The sequence below is a fragment of the Daphnia magna genome, linkage group LG7, assembly GCF_020631705.1.
Source record: "Daphnia magna isolate NIES linkage group LG7, ASM2063170v1.1, whole genome shotgun sequence".
Classification (NCBI taxonomy): Eukaryota; Metazoa; Arthropoda; class Branchiopoda; order Diplostraca; family Daphniidae; genus Daphnia; species Daphnia magna.
Genome location: NC_059188.1, coordinates 4,261,740 through 4,282,881, shown reverse-complemented (window position 1 = coordinate 4,282,881; position 21,142 = coordinate 4,261,740). Strand labels below are relative to the sequence as shown.

At 40.3% G+C, this 21,142-nt stretch overlaps 3 protein-coding genes, 1 long non-coding RNA gene and 2 other non-coding genes across 6 annotated transcripts; 4 read left to right on the top strand and 2 right to left on the bottom strand.

The window, feature by feature from the left end:
* Positions 1-4,343: 4,343 nt before the first annotated feature.
* LOC123474413 lies at positions 4,344-5,095 on the top strand. Its single transcript, XR_006649223.1, has 3 exons — positions 4,344-4,384; positions 4,449-4,558; positions 4,819-5,095. It is a non-coding gene; the product is annotated as an uncharacterized LOC123474413 (long non-coding RNA).
* Positions 5,096-5,401: 306 nt separating this feature from the next.
* On the top strand, positions 5,402-5,473 carry Trnac-gca. Its single transcript has one exon. It is a non-coding gene; the product is annotated as a tRNA-Cys (tRNA).
* Positions 5,474-5,940: 467 nt separating this feature from the next.
* Positions 5,941-6,012, top strand: Trnac-gca. The gene has a single exon. It is a non-coding gene; the product is annotated as a tRNA-Cys (tRNA).
* Positions 6,013-7,482: 1,470 nt separating this feature from the next.
* On the top strand, positions 7,483-9,578 carry LOC123474301 (ATP-dependent RNA helicase TDRD9-like). The gene is made up of 5 exons (XM_045176242.1): positions 7,483-7,501; positions 7,566-7,629; positions 7,695-8,283; positions 8,340-8,617; positions 8,687-9,578. The coding sequence occupies exons 3-5, from the start codon at positions 8,181-8,183 to the stop codon at positions 8,831-8,833; spliced, it is 528 nt and encodes a 175-aa protein (XP_045032177.1). The 5' UTR covers positions 7,483-7,501; positions 7,566-7,629; positions 7,695-8,180; the 3' UTR covers positions 8,834-9,578.
* Positions 9,579-11,871: 2,293 nt separating this feature from the next.
* LOC116923908 lies at positions 11,872-13,966 on the bottom strand. Its single transcript, XM_032930462.2, has one exon. The coding sequence runs from the start codon at positions 13,964-13,966 to the stop codon at positions 12,116-12,118; it is 1,851 nt and encodes a 616-aa protein (XP_032786353.2). The 3' UTR covers positions 11,872-12,115.
* A 2,517-nt stretch (positions 13,967-16,483) lies between these two features.
* Positions 16,484-17,937, bottom strand: LOC123474449. Its single transcript, XM_045176661.1, has one exon. The coding sequence runs from the start codon at positions 17,819-17,821 to the stop codon at positions 16,484-16,486; it is 1,338 nt and encodes a 445-aa protein (XP_045032596.1). The 5' UTR covers positions 17,822-17,937.
* Positions 17,938-21,142: the final 3,205 nt, after the last annotated feature.

The window sequence follows — 21,142 nt, the reverse complement described above, 5'->3', positions numbered from 1 at the left end:
TATTATCAGCTATGCTTTGAAAGAGATGGTTACTGGTCTTGATCTGGTAGATATCTGGAAAAAGCTAAATAAGGGTGAACCGGGGCACACCTTTTACCATCCCTCCGGTTCTTCTCGACTTGATAGGATATATGCTAGCCGATCTTTTGCAGAGAATTTTGTAAATATTTATTTGCAATCTTTGTCGGTTAGTGATCATCAATCAGTACAATCAACTTTTACCTGCAATCTCGATCTCCCACATCGTACTAGATCCCCTGCTGGTTTGTGGAAATTAAATACTTCCATACTGTCAGAAGAAGGCTATCAAAACTATGTAAAAATTTTATTCATGAATCTGCCAATCATCTTCTTAGGGAAAGTAATGTCGCAAATTGGTGGGAGAGTGTACTGAAACCAGGTATCAAACGCATTTCGGTAGATTATTCTAAACAAAGAGCTAGAATGATTAGGGAAACGAAATTTTTCTACCAGTCCTGCATTCAGGAGATGGCCGAAGCAGATACCTTTGATTGGGTTGCCTTTCACCAGTTGAGGAAATTCTCAAAGTCTTGGGAGGAGAGCACACTTAAAGGGTATGGGATTCGTTCCCGCTGCTTTGAAGGCCAAGAGGTGGAGAAAGCCAATATTTTTCATGTAAATAGAGCTAGAGTTAACTACCGAAAATGTCGTATTGATAAAATCATTGCCTCTAATGGCACATGCTTATCGACCAAAGAGGACATTTCAGGAGAGATTATTTCACATTTCAGTAAAATTTTCAAAAATCAACCTTCTCCTGACATACTGGCAGGTACTGATTTTCTTGAGGGAGTAAGAGATTGCTTTAAGCCAACCCCAAACCTGACTGCACCAATTTCCCTCCTTGAGATTAAAGCTGCTCTGATGGCGATGAAATCAAACAAGTCTCCTGGCACCGATGGCATTCCTTACGAGTTTTACGTAGAATTTTGGGACGTGATCGCACCCCATTTCTTGGATATGTTCAATCATATCCTTGAAAGGGAAACTCTTACGTCATTGCAGGGCCAAGCGGCGATCAGGCTAATTCCCAAGTCTTCAGGGCTCTGTGGAATTTCTAATTTTCGGCCAATTTCTCTTCTGAATTGTGACTACAAAGTCATGGCATCTGTTTTAGCGAGACGATTGAGGCAGACACTGTCATCTACCATAGGGCCTCATAAAAAAGGTGGGGTACCTGGTAGATTGATTTTTGACAATTTAATGCTTTATAGAGATGTCTTTCAATTCGTTGATGACCGGGGATGCCATGACTCTTCCAACTTTGCGATTCGGGGTATGGGCGCTGCCATTGTTGGAGTTGACTTTGAAAAGGCCTACGACCTGGTTAACAGGGAAGTCCTCTGGAGGATTCTGGATGTCATGGGCTATCCCACCACCTTCATCCGTTGGCTACAGACTATGTATTCTGTAACAGGAATGTCAATTCTCAACGGATCGGAGGTGGCTGGGGTGCTTTCTGATATTCAATCAATTCGCCAGGGATGCCCCCTATCTGTCCATCTCTTTATTCTATACATTGAGCCGTTACTGTTGCGTTTATCTCGAGTTCTCCAGGGCATATCATTGTTTAATGAAAAACTCACTGTCAGAGCCTTCGTTGATGACGTCACCATTTTCATTTCTTGTGACGAAGATTTTACCAGGGCAGGACAGGTCCTTGACTTGTTCTGCCAGTGGACAAAGGCAAGGATGAATAAGGAGAAAACAAAAGCCCTGGGACTCGGGACTTGGAGCTCTAGGATGACTTGGCCTCTTGAGTGGCTTGTGTCGGCACAAACATTGTCCCTATTAGGAATTAAATTCTCTCACTCCATAGTTGAGACAGCTGATAGGGTTTGGAATGATGCATTCGGCTCTCTAAATGGTATTCTGCGAGAGAATGCCTGTCGACGTTTCAATCTATACCAGAGGGTTATTTTCCTGAAGTCGAAGGCTCTCTCCGGAACTGTGTTTATTGCACAAGTATTACCATGTAAACAAAATATGGCTGACCAGATTTTAAAGGCTATCATGAAATTTCTATGGATTGGAAAAGTTGAAAGGCCGAACAAAACTGTAGTTTATCGTCCTGTTAGTCAAGGGGGACTGGGAATGGTCAACACACATCTTTTTACCGTTCCCTTTTCTTGTGTCCTATGTATAAAGTCCTGACAGGCCCCAATAGTCCAGAAAGCTCTCTACTTCGTTATTGGATGTCCTTTCCTCTTCGAACCGTACTACCTCTCTACAAGAACAACACCGTACCCGTTGCAGTTATGAAGAGGCCCACTTACCTTCAGGAACCCCTGCACCAAATAAAACAACTATTTGCCTCTTCGATCCTGGTGCAGGGGAGTCCAATGGTGCACAGGAAAACATACAACCATTGGATCCTGGAGGTGACCACTTTGGGGAAGCTGGAGATCCTAAGGCCTAACCTGGATTGGCCACGTATCTGGAAGGAGACTGCAGCCCTGCCAAGCAACATCAGAGAAACCATGTTCCTTTTCAACCAGCGACTTCTCCCTACCAGGACCAGATGCCATCGGTTAGATCCTTCCAAAGATGCAACATGTCCAATCTGCCATCAGCACCCAGAAACCGATGAGCATATGACATTCCAATGTCCTGAACGCCACATCGTTTGGAGCTGGTTGGAAGGAACCATACGTCAAATGGGCTGCAAGTCTTCCAAAGAAGATCTCATTCGTGGCCATTTTGGGCCAATAGGTAATCTCCGGCAAACATTTACTCTTCTGGCTGCATACATCTTCATCACCTGGAAAGCAAGAAATACCCATCGTATCCCTCGCCAAGAAGAAGTAGAGAGCTTATGGAAAGCACTTTTTCCTCCCAGTCCACTCCTTTCCATTTAGTCTTCCCTTTTAGTTCCGTTTTGTTCTTTTATATTGCTTTTGTATATATTTCCCTGCCTCTATTTGTAAATCCTTTGTTTATTTTTGTTTTTTTGGTGTCTGCTAGACAATTGCTTTTGTTTACCTTTGGTTTTTTGTTTTTCTTGTATTAATCTACCTCAATATTTGTTCGCATTTGTTTGTTTTTGTTAGTCGACCAATTAACGGGACCTACATTGTCAAATTTTTGCTTTTCTTCCCCTTTAATCGTCTGCATCCAAGGAAAATAATTATTTGTATCTTTGTTTTCTTTTGTTTTGATAAATGTTAGAGTGCCATGAAAATTAACTGATAATAAAAGAGGATTTTACAAAAAAAAAAAAAAAAGGAGATAAGGAGTTCGAGTCACGTTGGGACCTATTAGTAAATTCTTGTGTAAATAAATTTCTGTGTGATTCTTTAGGGAAGAAATAGATATCGTCTGTAAAAGTTTGTATAAATTGATATACGATATCTAGTCTAATGACAATAATTTTGTTACAAAATTATGATATTATCACATGTTTATGATACTTTGAGATTGTAAAGACTGTTGGTTTTCATGATCTGTTTTCATCACATTCAAAGATTTTTAATTGTCAACAGCTTAATTACATCAATGGTCGCATGGCTAAGATGGTAAAGCGCCTTCCTAGTAAGCAGGGGATCCCGAGTTCGAGTCTCGTTGGGACCTATTAGTAAATTCTTGTGTAATTAAATATCTGTGTTAATCTTTAGGGATTAAAAAGATATCGTCACTAAAAGTTTGTATAAATTGATATACGATATCTAGTCTAATGACAATAATTTTGTTACAAAATTATGATATTATCACATGTTTATGATACTTTGAGATTGTAAAGACTGTTGGTTTTCATGATCTGTTTTCATCACATTCAAAGATTTTTAATTGTTAACAGCTTAATTACATTTATGGTCGCATGGCTTAGATGGCAAAGTGCCTGCCTAGTAAGCAGGAGATCACGAGATCGAGTATCGTTAAGACCTATTAGTAAATTCTTGTGTAATTAAATTTCTGTGTGAATCTTTAGGGAAAAAATAGATATCGTCTCTAAAAGTTTGTATAAATTGATAAACGATATCTAGTCTAATGACAATAATTTTATCCCTGAGGGTATATATGTATATATACCGAAGGACTATAACAATTTTAGGGTGTGGGGTATAGGGGGTAGGGTAGTAGTAGTAGATCTCAGAAGGTTTAATGTCCATTATGTATTTCCATATACGTTTCTTCCCTGAATGACCAATCGTCCCCAAATTTTGTTCAAAATTCTGTCAAAATTTGTATCGTGGTATAGTGGTTTTTTCATTTGATTCTATAACAGTTTAAAAAAATTAATTTGCGTAATTGTTACCTAGCTGGTTGCCGAATCCTAGGCAGTGAATTCGCTTTAGTTTGCGTAACCTTACAACTGTCAATGTGTTGCAGTCAGTGCAGAAGGTTGTATAACAGTAATTAAACAGTAAGTTTTTTCTTTAACAAAATGTTTTAAACAGTAGATTTTTATATATTTTTTTATATTGCAGTAGTAAACATGCTGCCAGAACGGAGACTATGGAGAAGAAAGTTACACAGCGGCGACAAGATAAATTATTTTTGATGCTATATTCACATGTATGTGTGTGATAGCTCAGCGGTAAGGTGTTGGGCTCATAACACCAATATCAATAGATCAATACTATATGAAACACAAAATTTATTTAGTTTTTTCGTTTTTATGCGTATATTTTGTTAAATTTTTAAGTCGCTTAGTATGTCTTAAACTTAAACTATCCTAAGTAATATTTATATGGTTACATTCCCTGAAATTGCTTTTACAAGACCATTCAATTTGTTGTCTATTTTTGAGGAAAAATCTTCATCTAATTCACGATTGCATTCTCATTTTTTTGATAGATTCAGCACAAAATTTGTCATTTTGTCCTCTTTTAAATGATCAAGAGGGTATAGCTCAGTGGTATAGCATTCTACTGCAGATCGGGATGTACTGATTTCAAACCTGGGTGCCCCCTTGTGCTTATTATTAATGTAATAAATGACACTAAGTGAATGAACTTACGGATCATGGAATTTCCAAGACTTTGTATACTCAAGAAATACTTAATCAATTGATTTATTTCTGAAATTGTACGTACGGTTATTGAAGCACACCATGTTTCTCATTTAGATCAAATTTCTTTTCTACCAAGAAACCAAATTAGCTGTTGTGTAAAGTCTGTTTATTTTATTCAATGTGATCAAGCATCGAAATCGGATTCCTTGCCGTTTTTGAACACAAACTTTCTGCTATTATTCTGTATGCTTAATAAAATTAGGGAAAGATGAGCGAATAGTGAAAGCAATTTTGAAATACAAGATCCCAAAACAGATCAGCTTAGCTTATCAACGCAGGGCTTCATGTCCAATTCTAATCAAATTAAAAAATATTTGATAGATTCAGCACAAAATTTGTTATTTTGTCCTCTTTTTAACCGATCAAGGGGGTATAGCTCAGTGGTAGAGCATTCGACTGCAGATCGAAATGTCCCAAGTTCAAACCTGGGTACCCCATTGTGATTATAATTGATATAATAAAAAAACTGAGTGAATAAGCTTACGGATTGTGGAATTTCCTAAACTATATGTACTCAAGAAATACTAAAAAAATTGAGTTATTTCTGAAATTGTACGTACAGGTTATTGAAGCACACCATGTTTCTCATTTAGATCTAATTTCTTTTCTACCAAGAAACCAAATTAGCTGTTGTGTAAAGTCTGTTTATTTTATTTAATGTGATCAAGCATCGAAATCGGATTCCTTGCCGTTTTTTAACACAAACTTTCTGCTATTATTCTGTATGCTTAATAAAATTAGGGAAAGATGAGCGAATAGTGAAAGCAATTTTGAAATACAAGATCCCAAAACAGATCAGCTTAGCTTATCAACGCAGGGCTTCATGTCTAATTCTAATCAAATTAAAAAATATTTGATAGATTCAGCACAAAATTTGTTATTTTGTCCTCTTTTTAACCGATCAAGGGGGTATAGCTCAGTGGTAGAGCATTCGACTGCAGATCGAAATGTCCCCAGTTCAAACCTGGGTGCCCCCTTGTGATTATAATTGATATAATAAAAAAACTGAGTGAATTAGCTTACGTATTGAGGAATTTCCTAAACTATATGTAGGGGAGAACGGGGTTAAACTGGACAAAGAATTTCTTTTCTGTTTATTTAGATTTCTATGTTTTTTTTCTAATATTTATTTTTAGTTAATGGTGCAGCACCTCCTTGGGTAACTCCACAATTTTTTTGTAATTTTTAAGTCTTAAAATAAACGAGTTATAAGGATTTTAATGAAGTCGGTTTTTTAAAGTTTTTATTTAAACAGCGGGGCGAAACTGGACAGGGACGGTGTGAGATTGGACATTGCCAGTTTTCCTCATAAGGAGACATAAAATAAATTTAAAAAAAATATGGGTAGACTGCTTATTCAATATTTTATTCATTCATATTGAAATATTTGCAATAGAAATGAAAAATAGAGAGTTATGTCATTTTTACGAAATAGGGGGCTTAAATGGACAATTTGTAGGCGGGTAGAGTAAAATGGGAGGGCTTAACAGAGTATCGAGTATCGATTTGTCAAACGGGCGTATATGGCTTCTCCACAAGCACCTCCCACTCCAATATCGAAGTTGTCCGATATGACCCCAAAACTGTGTGTCCAAAATGACCCAACCCGGTGCTATTTAGTATTTCGTTAATAACTTAACACTGGAAAGGCATTAAAATTTAAGTTTTTTATCAATCATTAAAGAAATGAATTGGCTATTTCACATATCATTATTTTATTCACTTGTAGTGTTTTTCACTTTAAAAATGCTTACAGTAATAGGGAAGAATATTACATCAAACAGGGCCATTTTTTTAATTCTGCGATAACAAGAACAATAATGATTCGATTTTAATCAATATTTTTTCTAGAACGTTAAACATTGCAGTCTATACAAAAATTTAAAAAAAAAATTTTTTTTTCCATAACATGTAGCACTTAGGGTCTTTGTCCAATATGACCCGTGTCCAAGTTGACCCCGTTCTCCCCTACTCAAGAAATACTAAAAAAATTGAGTTATTTCTGAAATTGTACGTACGGTTATTGAAGCACACCATGTTTCTCATTTAGATCTAATTTCTTTTCTACCAAGAAACCAAATTAGCTGTTGTGTAAAGTCTGTTTATCCCTGAGGGTATATATGTATATATACCGAAGGACTATAACAATTTTAGGGTGTGGGGTATAGAGGGTAGGGTAGTAGTAGTAGATCTCAGAAGGTTTAATGTCCATTATGTATTTCCATATACGTTTCTTCCCTGAATGACCAATCGTCCCCAAATTTTGTAAAAAATTCTGTCAAAATTTGATACGTGGTATAGTGGCTTTTTCATTTGATTCTATTACAGTATAAAAAAATTAATTTGCGTAATTGTTACCTAGCTGGTTGTCGAATCCTAGGCAGTGAATTCGCTTTTGTTTGCGTAACCTTATAACTGTCAATGCTTTGCAGTCAGTGCAGAAGGCTGTATTACAGTCACTAAACAGTAAGTGTTTTCTTTAACAAAATGTTTTAAACAGTAGATTTTTATATATTTTTTTATATTGCAGTACTAAACATGCTCGACAACAACAATAACAATATCGAGAAGAAGAACAGCAAAAGTTATTGGAAGTAAGTCTCTTGTATCTTGCACATATTTGGATTCCATTGTTTCAAATATATTGTGTCTTTTTCAGGTTGCTGCTAGAAAACAGAGATTCGTAGAACGCAGAATGATAGGTGCTGGCAAGATCATGCTCGAAGATGAATCCACTATCTGTGAAGACATGCTTAATGCTTTGGATGTTAGTGGTCTCCAAGCAAAGGCAGCTGCTTTCAATGATTACAATTTCGAGGCACCTAACCGAAGTCCATTGGCAATAGACAATCAAAGAACAGCCATTCTTGAACTTATAAAAAAAAAATGTCATCATTGTTAAGGGCTTTACCGGTTGTGGTAAAACCACTCAAGTTCCCCAATTTGTTTTAGATGAATGCTACCGAACCAAAACTCCTTGCAACATTGTTGTGACTCAACCAAGGCGCATTGCAGCCATTAGCATAGCCAAAAGGGTCTGCTATGAAAGAAATTGGACATTGGGAACCGTTGTTGGATACAACGGAATATTTTGTCACACTGTTATCACTTTTACTATTGAAAGCTATGTGTTTACTAGGTTGGCATGGAACATCAAGTAAGTGAATCAACTTTGCTCACCTATCTGACCACAGGATGCCTTTTTGAAGCATTAGTAGCCAAAAAATCCCTTGAAAGCTATACCCACAGTAAGTTCCTGACTATTAGCTAAATTTTGTTATGCTAATGTCTGTTTCTTTTCCAGTCATTATTGACGAAGTGCACGAGAGGGATGAAGATACTGACTTCCTTCTCTTGGTCGTCCGCAAGTTCCTCCGTCATACGAGGACGACAACTAAAGTCTTTCTGATGTCAGTTACTTTTGATGCCGACAAATTTGGCCAATATTTCAATAGCCCCGTCATTGGAAACTTTCCGTTCACGTCCAAAAGACCATTTCGCAACGCTCCCATAATTGAAGTGGAGCACGGTGAACCTCACGACATACGCGTTTATTATAGTGAACATCTTCAAAAACTAGAGGTCAGTATGCAATAGCATTTTTTAAAAAGAGCAATAAATGTAATATAATATTACGGTTTTCGTTATCAGTTTCTAGGGGGGAGTATGAACTACCTCTATGATAGCGTACCGGAAATCCATAAGCTCAAATACGAAGCGGTCGCTAAGTTAATTTCGGCTTTCGATGGCAGACGAGAGATACAGCGCTACGGACGCCATCCAAAATCCAAAATATGAAAACATTTCCAGCAACCGCAGCGCAATACTTATATTCCTGCCCGGCGTCTGTGAAATAGAAAATATGCACAAAGCTTTGCTCGACTACGACATCAATTCTGATTTCGAGAACTGTTGGTACATCCTACCACTACATTCACAAATCACCAGTGAAGAGTAAAATCGCGTCTTCCAGCCAATGTCTAGTCTAGCTCCACATTTCAGTAATTTCCGGAAAATCATTCTGTCCACGAATATCGCTGAAAAATCGCTCACGGTGCCAGACGTTACCTACGTAATTGATTTCTGTCTCATCAAGGAGCTCGTCACGGACCCAGATACCAATTTGAGTAGGCCAGTAGGCCGGATACCACCGACGTCGGCAGATTATTATAGTGCTGGCTATACCATCAAGCCCCCGCCACAGTGCAAAAGAGAAAATGGCCGAGAGCCAGACAGCAATGGTATTTGACTTTGTTCACTCGGTCGGATTTCCATATCTTTCTCTCTTTTTCCTCCATCCGCGTTTAGATCTATCTATAAGTTCTCCGCCCGGTATTCTAGATAGTATACATTCTGACCAAAATTTGTCGTCTTGTGTAGCAGAGAAATCCCGTAGCTCAAGCTTGATTGAATCTCTTCTTTTCCACGGTGCCGCTACATCGGCTGAGTGCGGCAAACTAATGTTTCTCTTCTCATCAATAGCTTTTGTGCTCTTGTCTTGCTGCTTTGATGTTGATTACAGCATTTTCATTAAACAAATGGTCCGCCCTATTAACTTTTTTGTCTGCATTAAATTGTATGCCCCTATATGTAGACACGTGGATGACTGTATAGACCATCAACAGTCGCTTTCTATTGTTGAAATTGTGTTCCTGATTATTGACCAGTGAACCACAGCATCAAACTGGTCCAGTCTATAGTCGACAATCGTCTCTATAGTTTGACAATGACGAAAGTAGTACAGCGAATGCGCAGCGTTAAAAAAAGGGGGGGGGGACATTAACACAGCATTCGGGTGCGTATAGCGCACCATTATATACGATGCTGTTGTCTGGTTGTTGAACAAAAGTAAAAAGTTCCAACACCTTATCATTGCCAACTGCGACGACTATAAAATAGGGATTTTATAGGTGGCGAGGACGGGGTCGCTTGAAAAAATGGGAGAAAATAGAAAAACAAAAAGGGAAACCATCAATCAGTGTCGGCGCCGATCGAAATGGTAATCCATCGAAACTACCGGGATGGCGGAACTGCTGAGCTTCTATGGCCAAGGTAAGTTTTATACAGACATATCCGCTCAGAAGAGATGAGACATCAGACTATTAAGTTGATGGCAATGAAATGACTTGGAGAGTGTAACGCTCCATATCAGGCCATGCAAAAGGATTTTTTTTTTCGTAGGCTATTGTGTGTCGGTGATTGGTGTGTTTACGTATCGCTTTTTCATAATGCAATAAAACACACAAGGGATATAATGCAGTTTTTAATTATGCCGACCTCTTTGCTTTATAGGACTATAGCCGAGGAGATGATGCCGTCAAGGCTAAAAATTGAATTGAACAAAATTGAACCTATAATTCTTTGCGCAAATAGGTTGCGTGCTAACAATGTATAATATTCAGCTATTTTTGGCCACAGTCATAAAGGGAAGGCGTACATAAATGAAGGAGCGCTATACTCATCTATACGGATCCGCTTATCGGTAACGTGGCACACCATATGGTATAGCAACAGGAGAGGCCGAACGGAGGCGATTAAAAAAAGCATGGAATATTCCTAAACTTGTTAATAGCTTGCAAAGACAATGAAAGAGATTGAGTTCAAGGACTCAGATTTTCATTTCCGAACTTACAAATCGACATAATTAATAATTAACAGTTCAACAAACAAGTTTGCAATGCAGAGCTTTCATATATGGTAGTGACTCTTCATACTTCATGGAATGCGATCTTCCAGATTTAGCTTGCAATTCAGCTTTCCCCTTCATAATAAAGGTATTGATGATTACTCTTCCTGTAAATTGTAAATTAGGTTTTTATAGTTTAATGCCAATTACTCTCTAATTCAAAACTAGTTTATTGGTCCAATAATTGACGCCAATAATTGACGCTTCTGCGAAAAGCGTAAGTTGAAAGACTTGGCTTCTTATTACCGAACATTTTGATAACGGTGACGTCATGAAACGTAAGTGTGAAAGAAGACAAGACGGAGAACGAAGCAAGCACTATAAATTGATTGAAATTTAGAAATCTTGGATCCAAAATCTGTTTATCTTTGGCCCACGTTACATGTCTATGGACAATTTTTTTCAAAAAAATTGCCCGAAGGACATTACCGAAGGAATCTTGTTACAAAATTATGATATTATCACATGTTTATGATACTTTGAGATTATAAAGACTGTTGGTTTTCATGATCTGTTTTCATCACATTCAAAGATTTTTAATTGTTAACAGCTTAATTACATCAATGGTCGCATGGCTTAGATGGCAAAGCGCCTGCCTAGTAAGCAGGAGATCACGAGTTCGAGTCTCGTTGGGACATATTAGTAAATTCTTGTGTAATTAAATTTCTGTGTGAATCTTTAGGGTTTAAAAAGATATCGTCTCTAAAAGTTTGTATAAATTGATATACGATATCTTGTCTAATGACAATAATTTTGTTACAAAATTATGATATTATCACATGTTTATGATACTTTGAGATTGTAAAGACTGTTGGTTTTCATGATCTGTTTTCATCACATTCAAAGATTTTTAATTGTCAACAACTTAATTATATCAATGGTCGCATGGCTTAGATGGCAAAGCGCCTGCCTAGTAAGCAGGAGATCACGATTTCGAGTCTCGTTGGGACCACTTAGTAAATTCTTGTGTAAATAAATTTCTGTGTGAATCTTTAGGGAAGAAATAGATATCGTCTCTAAAAGTTTGTATAAATTGATATACGATATCTAGTCTAATGACAATATTTTTGTTACAAAATTATGATATTATCACATGTTTATGATTGTGACGGACTGCTGTCCGCTGAGGATAATCAATCACGAACACCGTAGACAGCGAAGAATATGTATTCTCGATACGGAATCACGGTACAAGGGAACACGCGCACCTTACAATCGATTAGATTAAACTCAAAATTAAGCACGTAAATCTCTCGATTCGCCGGAATGTTCCGGCCTCGTTGGAATGTCTGGATCGACTGCCCGCTGGTTTTTCTTCTCCTCCCCCGCCACCGTTGCCATATCGCGATTTCTTTCATCACCTGTGCCGATGCACAACAGTCCCGCCCGGCCGATTACGCATCTGAAAATAGACAAAGTTTTACAACAGGGCGGGTTAATTCAGAAGTCGCCGTTTTGACAGAGACACGTCTGACGCAACCATCTTCTCCTGGGAATAGTTTTGACACGGTTCCAGTAAGACATTGTCCGCGGCGAGTGTTCTCATCCATGATGAGCACTCGGTTGCCAACGCGGAGCGAAGGGGTTGCTTGATTCCATTTCTTCCGATCGATTAGGTTCGGAACGTATTCCCGCATCCATCTACGCCAATACTGATTTACAATGAATTGCGACTGCCTGTAGCGTCGTCTGGTCAAGCCACAAAACGCTCCTACGACATCCGGCGGATAATGGGGATGATGGCAGCCGAGAATAAAATGATTTGGCGTTAACGGTTCCGGTTCGGACGGATCACTTGAAACATGCGTGAGAGGGCGAGTGTTGAGAAGCGACGCAACTTCCTTTAATACAGTCAGCAACACCTCGTCATTAACGCTGCGCTCTTCCAGAACAGCGCGCAAAGATTTCTTGCTGGAGCCGACAAGGCGCTCCCACGAACCACCAAAATGCGGGCCTGATGGCGGCGAAAATTTCCAATTGATTCCCCGATCGATCATCTCCTCGGTCACCAGCTTTGAGTTGAGGTTCACAATTCCTTCGCGCAGCTCCTTCTCTCCCGCAACCAGATTGGTCCCGTTGTCCGAATAAATGGTTGTAGGGTGGCCACGATCAGCAATAAACCGCCGCAGCGCCATGAGAAAGGAGTCGGCGGAGAGAGAGTACACTAATTCCAGGTGTATAGCACGGGTTGAAAAGCACGTAATGAGAAGACCATAACGCTTTTCAGCGCGTCGACCGATCACGGTGTTAAAAGGTCCAAAGAAGTCGAGACCAGATGTTGAAAAGGGTTGAACGAATGGCAGCAGTCTTTCCTTAGGAAGACTGGCCATGATGGGTGGCCGGGGCTGTACACATCTACGTCGACATTTTACGCAACGCGCCAAGGTTTTCCGAATGGACCTGCGACCTTTAGTTAAATAATACTTCCTTCTGACAATTGAAAGAGTGTGTTCTACTCCCGCATGATTAATTTCGTTATGAGCATCAGCAACAATCAGCGAGGTCAGACGATGATCCGAGGGAAGAATAACGGGTTGTCGCGCGTGCTGTGGCAGCTTGGCATGTTTAAGACGGCCATCCACCTTCATTAGCCCGTCCGCAGGATCGATGTAAGGATTCACATTACGAAGGACGGAATCTCTCGGAATTAGCTTCCCACTTCTGAGAGCGATGATTTCTTCCGGAAACGCTTCCTCGGCGGCAACAATGATGCACGTCCGCATTGCTTGCTTTAATTCATCATCAGTGATTGGCAACTCCAAATTGGCTCCTTTGCGCAATGACAAGGCTACATCACGCTTTAACGGAGCAAGACCATCTTGACTATCCGCAATCAACTTTGAAACGGCTGGCAATGAGGTTTTGACGGGAAGGGAGAAAAAATCTAGGGCACAAACCGACAGTGCTATGGATGGGTCAGGATCTTCTGCTTGGTTGAGCGACGCAGTCAAAACTTGTGCTGCTGACAACTGCGACTGGGACGGGCCGGTTAGCCACCGACTATTGGATTTGAAGCAGTCAGGGGTGATGCCTCTAGTGCAGTCATCGGCCGGATTATCCTTACCAGATATGAATTTCCACTGCTCGGGACTAGAGTGACGGAGAATTTCGCCGATTCTGTTGGCCACGAAAGTTGGATGCTTGTGATGTGAAGAATTTATCTGGTTAAGCACGATTTCGGAGTCAGTTCGGTATTCGATGGATGATATCGGGATGCGCATTTCTCTTATGATGGATTTCGTCATTCTGATCGCTAGTACCGCCGCTTGTAGCTCCAGTTTGGGAATACTTAGGATGCTGGTGGGTGCGATGCGGCCCTTCGCCATAACGAAGTCGAGGTGCATTTTGCCGTGACAGGTTGTCTTTAGGTAAGCCACAGCTCCGAACGCAAGGAGAGATGAGTCCGAGAAAACGATGAGGTCAAATATGCAATCTGCGCGCTTCTCGTCACTCGACCGAAAACATCGCCTAATGGAAATTTGAGAGAGAGATGACAATGAGCCGGCCCATATATTCCACTTTGCCAGAATGCACTCTGGTAAAGGCTCGTCCCACCCAATCGGCTTCTTATAGGGGGGAATCCTTGACCGTAGTTTGCACGTTTCTTGAAAGAGTAGCTTTGCATACGTAATGACAGGAAGGCAAATTCCTAATGGGTCAAATTCTCTTGACATCGCCGACAACAACTCCCGTTTCGTCATGATTGGAGGCAGCTCTTTAATTCTCAATTTGTAACAGTCGCTGTTGCAGTCCCATGCGAGCCCCAAAATGTATTCTGTCGGTAAGGTGCCATAATTTAAGTCAAGGATCGATGCGGCTCGGTCTTCCGCTGGGATTGTTTCTAGGACTCGTTTAGATGAGGACGCAAAGCCCGTTAATTTAAAACCACCGATCGCCAGCGATTCTGTGACGTCCTTTGCGAATTTTATGGCTTCCTTTTCGGTGTCGAACGAGTCACTTAAATTATCAGCGTAAAAATTTTGCCTTATTCGCGATGCAACTTCGGGATAATTTCTGTTTTGACTGACCGCATGCTGCAAGACCCAAATTGCCGTGGTTGATGCATGAACTGCCCCAAATACCAAGGTCGTCATTTGATATGTCTTCAGCGGTTTATTGCTTCCGAATTCGCGGAAGACAAATCATTGGAGAGACTGATGTTTTTCTGGAATTCCGACGCGATGATAAAAGGCCGCTATATCCGCAGAAAGCGCAAAAAGACATTCCCTCGATCGTAGAAGCACTCCTATTAGCTTTGGTAGCAACGGCGGCCCACGGAGAAGTTGGGTGTTGAGCGAGACTTGACAAAAACTCGCAGCACAATCCATAACCACTCTGATTTTTCCTGGTTTGTTTGGATTTTCAACGAAGTGATGCGGCAAATACCATATCATTCCTTCCGGCTTGTTGATTGCAGACGAGTTTACCTTTACAGCGGTGCCGGAATCAATAAGCTTTTTTACGATGAGATTGTATTTGTCCGCATAATGTTGGTTTTCCGGCAGCGAGAGACGTCGTTCCATCCCATAATACCTAGACACAGCCTGTTTTCTTTTATTAGGGAAGACAAAGCCTTCTGAGCGTAGAGGGAGGTCCACCTGCCATCCGCACCCGATGAAAATTGCTGATGATTCGAGCACGGCTATTACTTGAGCATCTTCGGCCGAGGTGATCGTGGGAGCATAAACATCCGTACCGAAAGACTCGGTAGAGTGAAATTGTTCTACGAGATTACATAGCGCCTCATCATGGGAAACTGAGTGAATGTCGATATATAATTTCTTGCTTGGCCCGGCCACAAGAAAATTTGGAATTTTTCCCACCACCGACCATCCAAATTGAGTTAGAATCGCTGTAGGGCCGTCATCTTCAATTGATTCCCTAATCTCCTTTTGTATATGGGCCGAAAGTTGGTCCGCTCCAATCAATACACCAACTTGAGAAGAGTCTATTGCTGGCAAATTTAAGTCTGCAAGATGAGCCCAGTGTGTCTTCAGTTTTGGCCAATCGATCTTTCTAGGTGATAGACTGATTTTTGGAACGAGAAAAGCTTCACTGATGGAGGCTTCATAGTTCATAGACGCAATGCGGAACGAAGCGACCTTAGAGTCGATGGTGATTGAATCATTGAAGTTACCGAAGCGGATACGAAAGGTGGGTCCTGTCAAATTTAAAGTTTCTGCGAAAGCGTTCGTAATGAGCGTGGCCTCGCTCCCCGGATCTAATACCAAAAATGTTTCGGCGACGGACTCATTACCTTTTACAGTGACGGGTAGGATGGCTAGCAATACGGGACGTATGCGGTTCGGGTTAGGTGCACGAATCGTTAATACATTTAGAGATTCGTTACCTTGACTTTTTGCAGACGGAAATTGGCGATCGGCTCCGTGTAAGAGAGTGTTGTGGGCCTTTCCCCAGTCCTTACATTTCACGTCAGTGCGGGAGCAATTTCTTCCGTAGTGGCCTTGTGTCAAGCATTTGAAACAAAAATTGTTGTCGGCGCAGAGAGCTGCTCGTTTGTTGACCAACATTTTCTTGAAAACGTTGCAATACTCGAGGCGATGACCAGGATTGGCACTGCAGGCAGGGCACTGCGGAGCTGCTACCCTTTCTTGAATTCCGTTCGTCAACACAGTAGGTCCACGATAACCACTGCTACCAGGTTGACCATAGCCGCCTTACTGCCGAGGGTGAATATTATGGGCGGGTTTATTAACGGTATCTCCGGCCACGGAAAGTCGAATTCCGCGATACTCTTCTGCTCAGACAGCGATATCAATCCACTTGTCGAAATCTCGTAGCGATGGTAGATTCGGACGAAGGGAATATGCATATTTTCCCCAGTCGATTTGAAGCTGAATTGGAAGCTTTGAGGCGAGCGAGGTGATGACGGTTGAAAACGTAAACTCCTTTGAGTGCTCAACGGAAACGCTCGATACGGCATCACGGACATCTGCCGCTAAAGTGAAGAGCGAATTAAAGTCCCCGGTTTTGAAAGGCTGGACTTGGAGAAGGTGCTGGTTATGCGCCTGCATTATAAGACATAGATTTCCATATTTAACTTCTAATTCAATCCAAGCCGACTCAAATGCATATGATCCGTTGAAAATGTGGCCCATCCTTTTCCGAATATCTTCAGTAATGTTGTCTTGAAGGCCCAAAAGCTTGTAGGAGTCAGGGATGTTCGCGTCGCGAACGGTGGCGTGAATACCGTGCGCGAATCTTTGCCATTTTCGCGGATCCCCGTTGAATTTTTCGACGATAATCTTTGGCCAACGACTTGGCGGAGCGAATGTTGCCGATCTTTCGTTTGCTTCTACGGGTCGTAAGTTTCCGACGGTATCCATATTGCGCTTTGGTGTGGATGAAAGGATTGGGTTTCCTTGAATCGATCCATCGAGCGCACCAGCCAAGACCCTTTCGCGCTCGATTGCCATTTTAAGATCTTCTTCTTCTCTCTCGCATTGACGCAAAAGATCATCCATCTTGCGGGAACGTTCAACCTTTTTCCTTTCGAGTTCGAATTCAAGTTCAATTCTTCGTCGTTTCGCTTTATTGGCCTCGTTAGGCTCGGTTTGGTTATTGACGCCACCAGTTGAGCCCAAAATTAATGGGTCGATGGGAGGATCGGCCGGCGTGGTCCTGTGAACAGGTCGTTGGTTTATTTCATTATGCTCTGGACCGCTATCCCGATCTTCTTCTGCTCCAGTGGATTCAGTCGGGGGATGCTGCTGCAGAGCTTGATCAATATTCGAGTCTTCAACGATCCATCCTTCTAAGCGCGGGTTAGTGCCGGGTTGTAAATACCCTCCAATGGCAAGCCGTGCTTGCCTATTTACCGCAGCAACGCCTTGGATGTAGTCCTCTGCTGCCACTCTTTCTTGATCATCCAGCTCTCCCGCGATGACGTACCGCTCGTTAATCGCCGTGACACGCTCTAGCGCAGCTTCAAGATCCGTTGACAACACCACGAATCCAGCTTGCGCTGCCCGCCTGTTAATCATGTTGTACACTCGCGTAACGAGGTTCGTGTGCTGGCGTTTTGCAGTGGTTCGTAGCCGGAACAAATCCGGGGCATTCATTAATTCCAGGTCGTCCATGGCGTCGGAAGATTGTGGACGTACGTCGCACGGACAGTGAGTTAAATTTTTCTCAGAGACTTTCGAACAAGGCGTGTTCGAAACGAGGGACTGTGCTCGTTGCCGTACGTTCGTGTTCGTATGCTCGATCTGGGTAGGTAAAAAAAATTGTTAATTATCGAAACGTAGAAGCAATTAGTTTTCTTAAGCAGTATAGATACCCTTTCGGACGAGAATTATTCGAAACGAGTATGTGTGTTCGAAGGCCGTATGTTCGTGTTCATATGTTCGATCTGGAGGTAAAAAGGAATTATTAATTATCAAAATATAAGGCTAACAGGTTTTCGTGAACAGTATACCTGTAAACCCTTTCGGAATAGAATTGTTCGAAACGAGTGCTGGGTATGTTCGAAAGTTGAATGTTTGTGTTCGTAGGTTCGACCTGTGTAGGTAAAAACATCATAATCATAAATTTTAGGTAAACAAGCGAATAATTTCCAGTAACATAACTTAACGGGGATGACAATTTCCAGTGGTTAAAATAATTTAAAAACAATGTGCGTTTATTACAGATACGAGGCCAGCGTGTTTGTAGCAAAGGCCAGAGGCGGCAGCCCCGTTTATCTCGTTTGAAGTAGCCTCTTTAAGGATTAATTTAATGTTAATTTCCTCCACTGTGTTTATTGTTGACCGTTATAATTTAAAGTACAAAGTTCAAATAGTAGTTCAAATATTTCATGATTGCGGTTCGTTTATAGCAAATTAAATAACCGGCCACCGAAAAACCACCCTTCAATGTTTTGTAAAACATTGCCGAAAAAAATAAACATTCGCATTAAGCACATATGCGTCTACCAATACGAATTATTTAAACCCACGGTTGACTTACTTATACCTTTCCCGAAAACGTTCGCCATCGCACGGCCATATTCTTTCTATTTCTATTCGTTTCTTTCTATTAGTTCGTTCGATACCCTCATTTAACTATAGAAACGGTATTTCAAATAAGGTCGTCGTTATGATGGAGATAGAACGTCAATGAATGAAGAGCCATCCATGTCCTGTTGCTACGCCGTTTGATTAAATCCCCCCATTTGATGACGAACAGCTTCATCTCTCCATAAAATAATAAAACATTGGGGAAAACTAATCAGCCCAAGGAAGGGTAAAAGATGAGAGAAGACGACCCTTCCGGGATGCTATTATTTTGTATGTTAGAGCCCCACAAAATGTCCCTTTGTATAAAAAAAAATAAAAGGAAAAGTATATAACTTAGCATAAAGAAAACTTAAATGAATTGGCCGTCGACTTTTACAACGGGGAGGGGGGGGTAAGGAAAAGAAAAGGATCGGTGGGAAGAGGTGGAGTTCGAAGTTTGTTCTTTCGCGCGACGAAATAGATAAAGAGAGGAGGTAGGGTTCGAAAAGGGACCTCGTGGTCGTGACGTGAATTTCGGTATCGACGATATTTATTGCTCGCTCAGCGTGCGTTCACACCCAATATGAAAAATTCGTTGACTTACCTACGATAAGAATTTTGCCACGTTAGGAAGACGTGCAGGGACGTGAAGTTCGATCCCGGGTTTCGGCACCAATGTGACGGACTGCTGTCCGCTGAGGATAATCAATCACGAACACCTTAGACAGCGAAGAATATGTATTCTCGATACGGAATCACGGTACAAGGGAACACGCGCACCTTACAATCGATTAGATAAAACTCAAAATTAAGCACGTAAATCTCTCGATTTGCCGGAATGTTCCGGCCTCGTTGGAATGTCTGGATCGACTGCCCGCTGGTTTTTCTTCTCCTCCCCCGCCACCGTTGCCATATCGCGATTTCTTTCATCACCTGTGCCGATGCACAACAATGATACTTTGAGATTGTAAAGACTGTTGGTTTTCATGATCTGTTTTCATCTTCTGTGTGAATCTTTAGGGAAGAAATAGATATCGTCTCTAAAAGTTTGTATAAATTGATATACGATATCTAGTCTAATGACAATAATTTTGTTACAAAATTATGATATTATCACATGTTTATGATACTTTGAGATTGTAAAGACTGTTGGTTTTCATGATCTGTTTTCATCACATTCAAAGATTTTAAATTGTCAACAGCTGAATCACCTTAATGATCGCATGGCTTAGATGGCGAAGTGCCTGCCTAGTAAGCAGGAGATCACGAGTTCGATTCTCGTTAGGACCTATTAGTAAATTCTTGTGAATTAGATTTCTTTGTTAATCTTTATGGTTTAAATAGATATCGTCTCTAAAAGTTTGTATAAATTGATATACGATATCTAGTCTAATGATAATAATTTTGTTACAAAATTATGATATTATCACATGTTTATGATACTTTGAGATTGTAAAGACTGTTGGTTTTCATGATCTGTTTTCATCACATTCAAAGATTTTTAATTGTCAACAGCTTAATTACATCAATGGTCGCATGACTTAGATGGCAAAGCGCCTGCCTAGTAAGCAGGAAATCACGAGTTCCAGTCTCGTTGGTACCTATTAGTAAATTCTTGTGAACATCAATTTCTGTGTCAATCTTTAGGGAGTAAATAGATATCGTCTCTAAAAGTTTGTATACATTGATATACGATATCTAGTCAAATGACAATAACTTTGTTACAAAATTATGATATTATCACATGTTTATGATACTTTGAGATTGTAAAGACTGTTGGTTTTCATGATCTGTTTTCATCACATTCAAAGATTTTTAATTATTAACAGGTTAATTACTTCAATGGTCGCATGGCTTAGATGGCAAAGCGCCTGCCTAGTAAGCAGGAGATCACGAGTTCGAGTATTGTTGGTACCTATTAGTAAATTCTTGTGTAATTAAATTTCTTTGTTAATCTTTAGGGTTTAAATAGATATCGTCTCTAAAAGTTTGTATAAATTGTTATACGATATCTAGTCTAATGACAATAATTTTGTTACAAAATTATGATATTATCACATGTTTATGATACTTTGAGATTGTAAAGACTGTTGGTTTCATGATCTGTTTTCATCACATTCAAAGATTTTTAATTGTCAACAGCTTAATTACATCAATGGTCGCATGGCTTAGATGGCAAAGCACCTGCCTAGTAAGCAGGAGATCACGAGTTCGAGTCTCGTTGGTACATATTAGTAAATTTTTGTGTAATTAAATTTTTGTGTTAATCTTTAGGGTTTAAAAAGATATCGTCTCTAAAAGTTTGTATAAATTGATATACGATATCTAGTCTAATGACAACAATTTTGTTACAAAATTATGATATTATCACATGTTTATGATACTTTGAGATTGTAAAGACTGTTGGTTTTCATGATCTGTTTT

What these genes read in the sequence shown, in the direction of transcription:
- LOC123474449 (XM_045176661.1), bottom strand. Translation starts at nt 17,821, where the DNA reads ATGGACGACCTGGAATTAATGAATGCCCCGGATTTGTTCCGGCTACGA.
- LOC116923908 (XM_032930462.2), bottom strand. Translation starts at nt 13,966, where the DNA reads ATGACGAAATCCATCATAAGAGAAATGCGCATCCCGATATCATCCATC.
- LOC123474301 (XM_045176242.1), top strand. Translation starts at nt 8,181, where the DNA reads ATGGAACATCAAGTAAGTGAATCAACTTTGCTCACCTATCTGACCACA. An exon ending in CCTTGAAAGCTATACCCACA is followed by an intron (nt 8,284 to 8,339) that starts GTAAGTTCCTGA and finishes TTTCTTTTCCAG; the next exon opens with TCATTATTGACGAAGTGCAC. An exon ending in AACATCTTCAAAAACTAGAG is followed by an intron (nt 8,618 to 8,686) that starts GTCAGTATGCAA and finishes TTTCGTTATCAG; the next exon opens with TTTCTAGGGGGGAGTATGAA.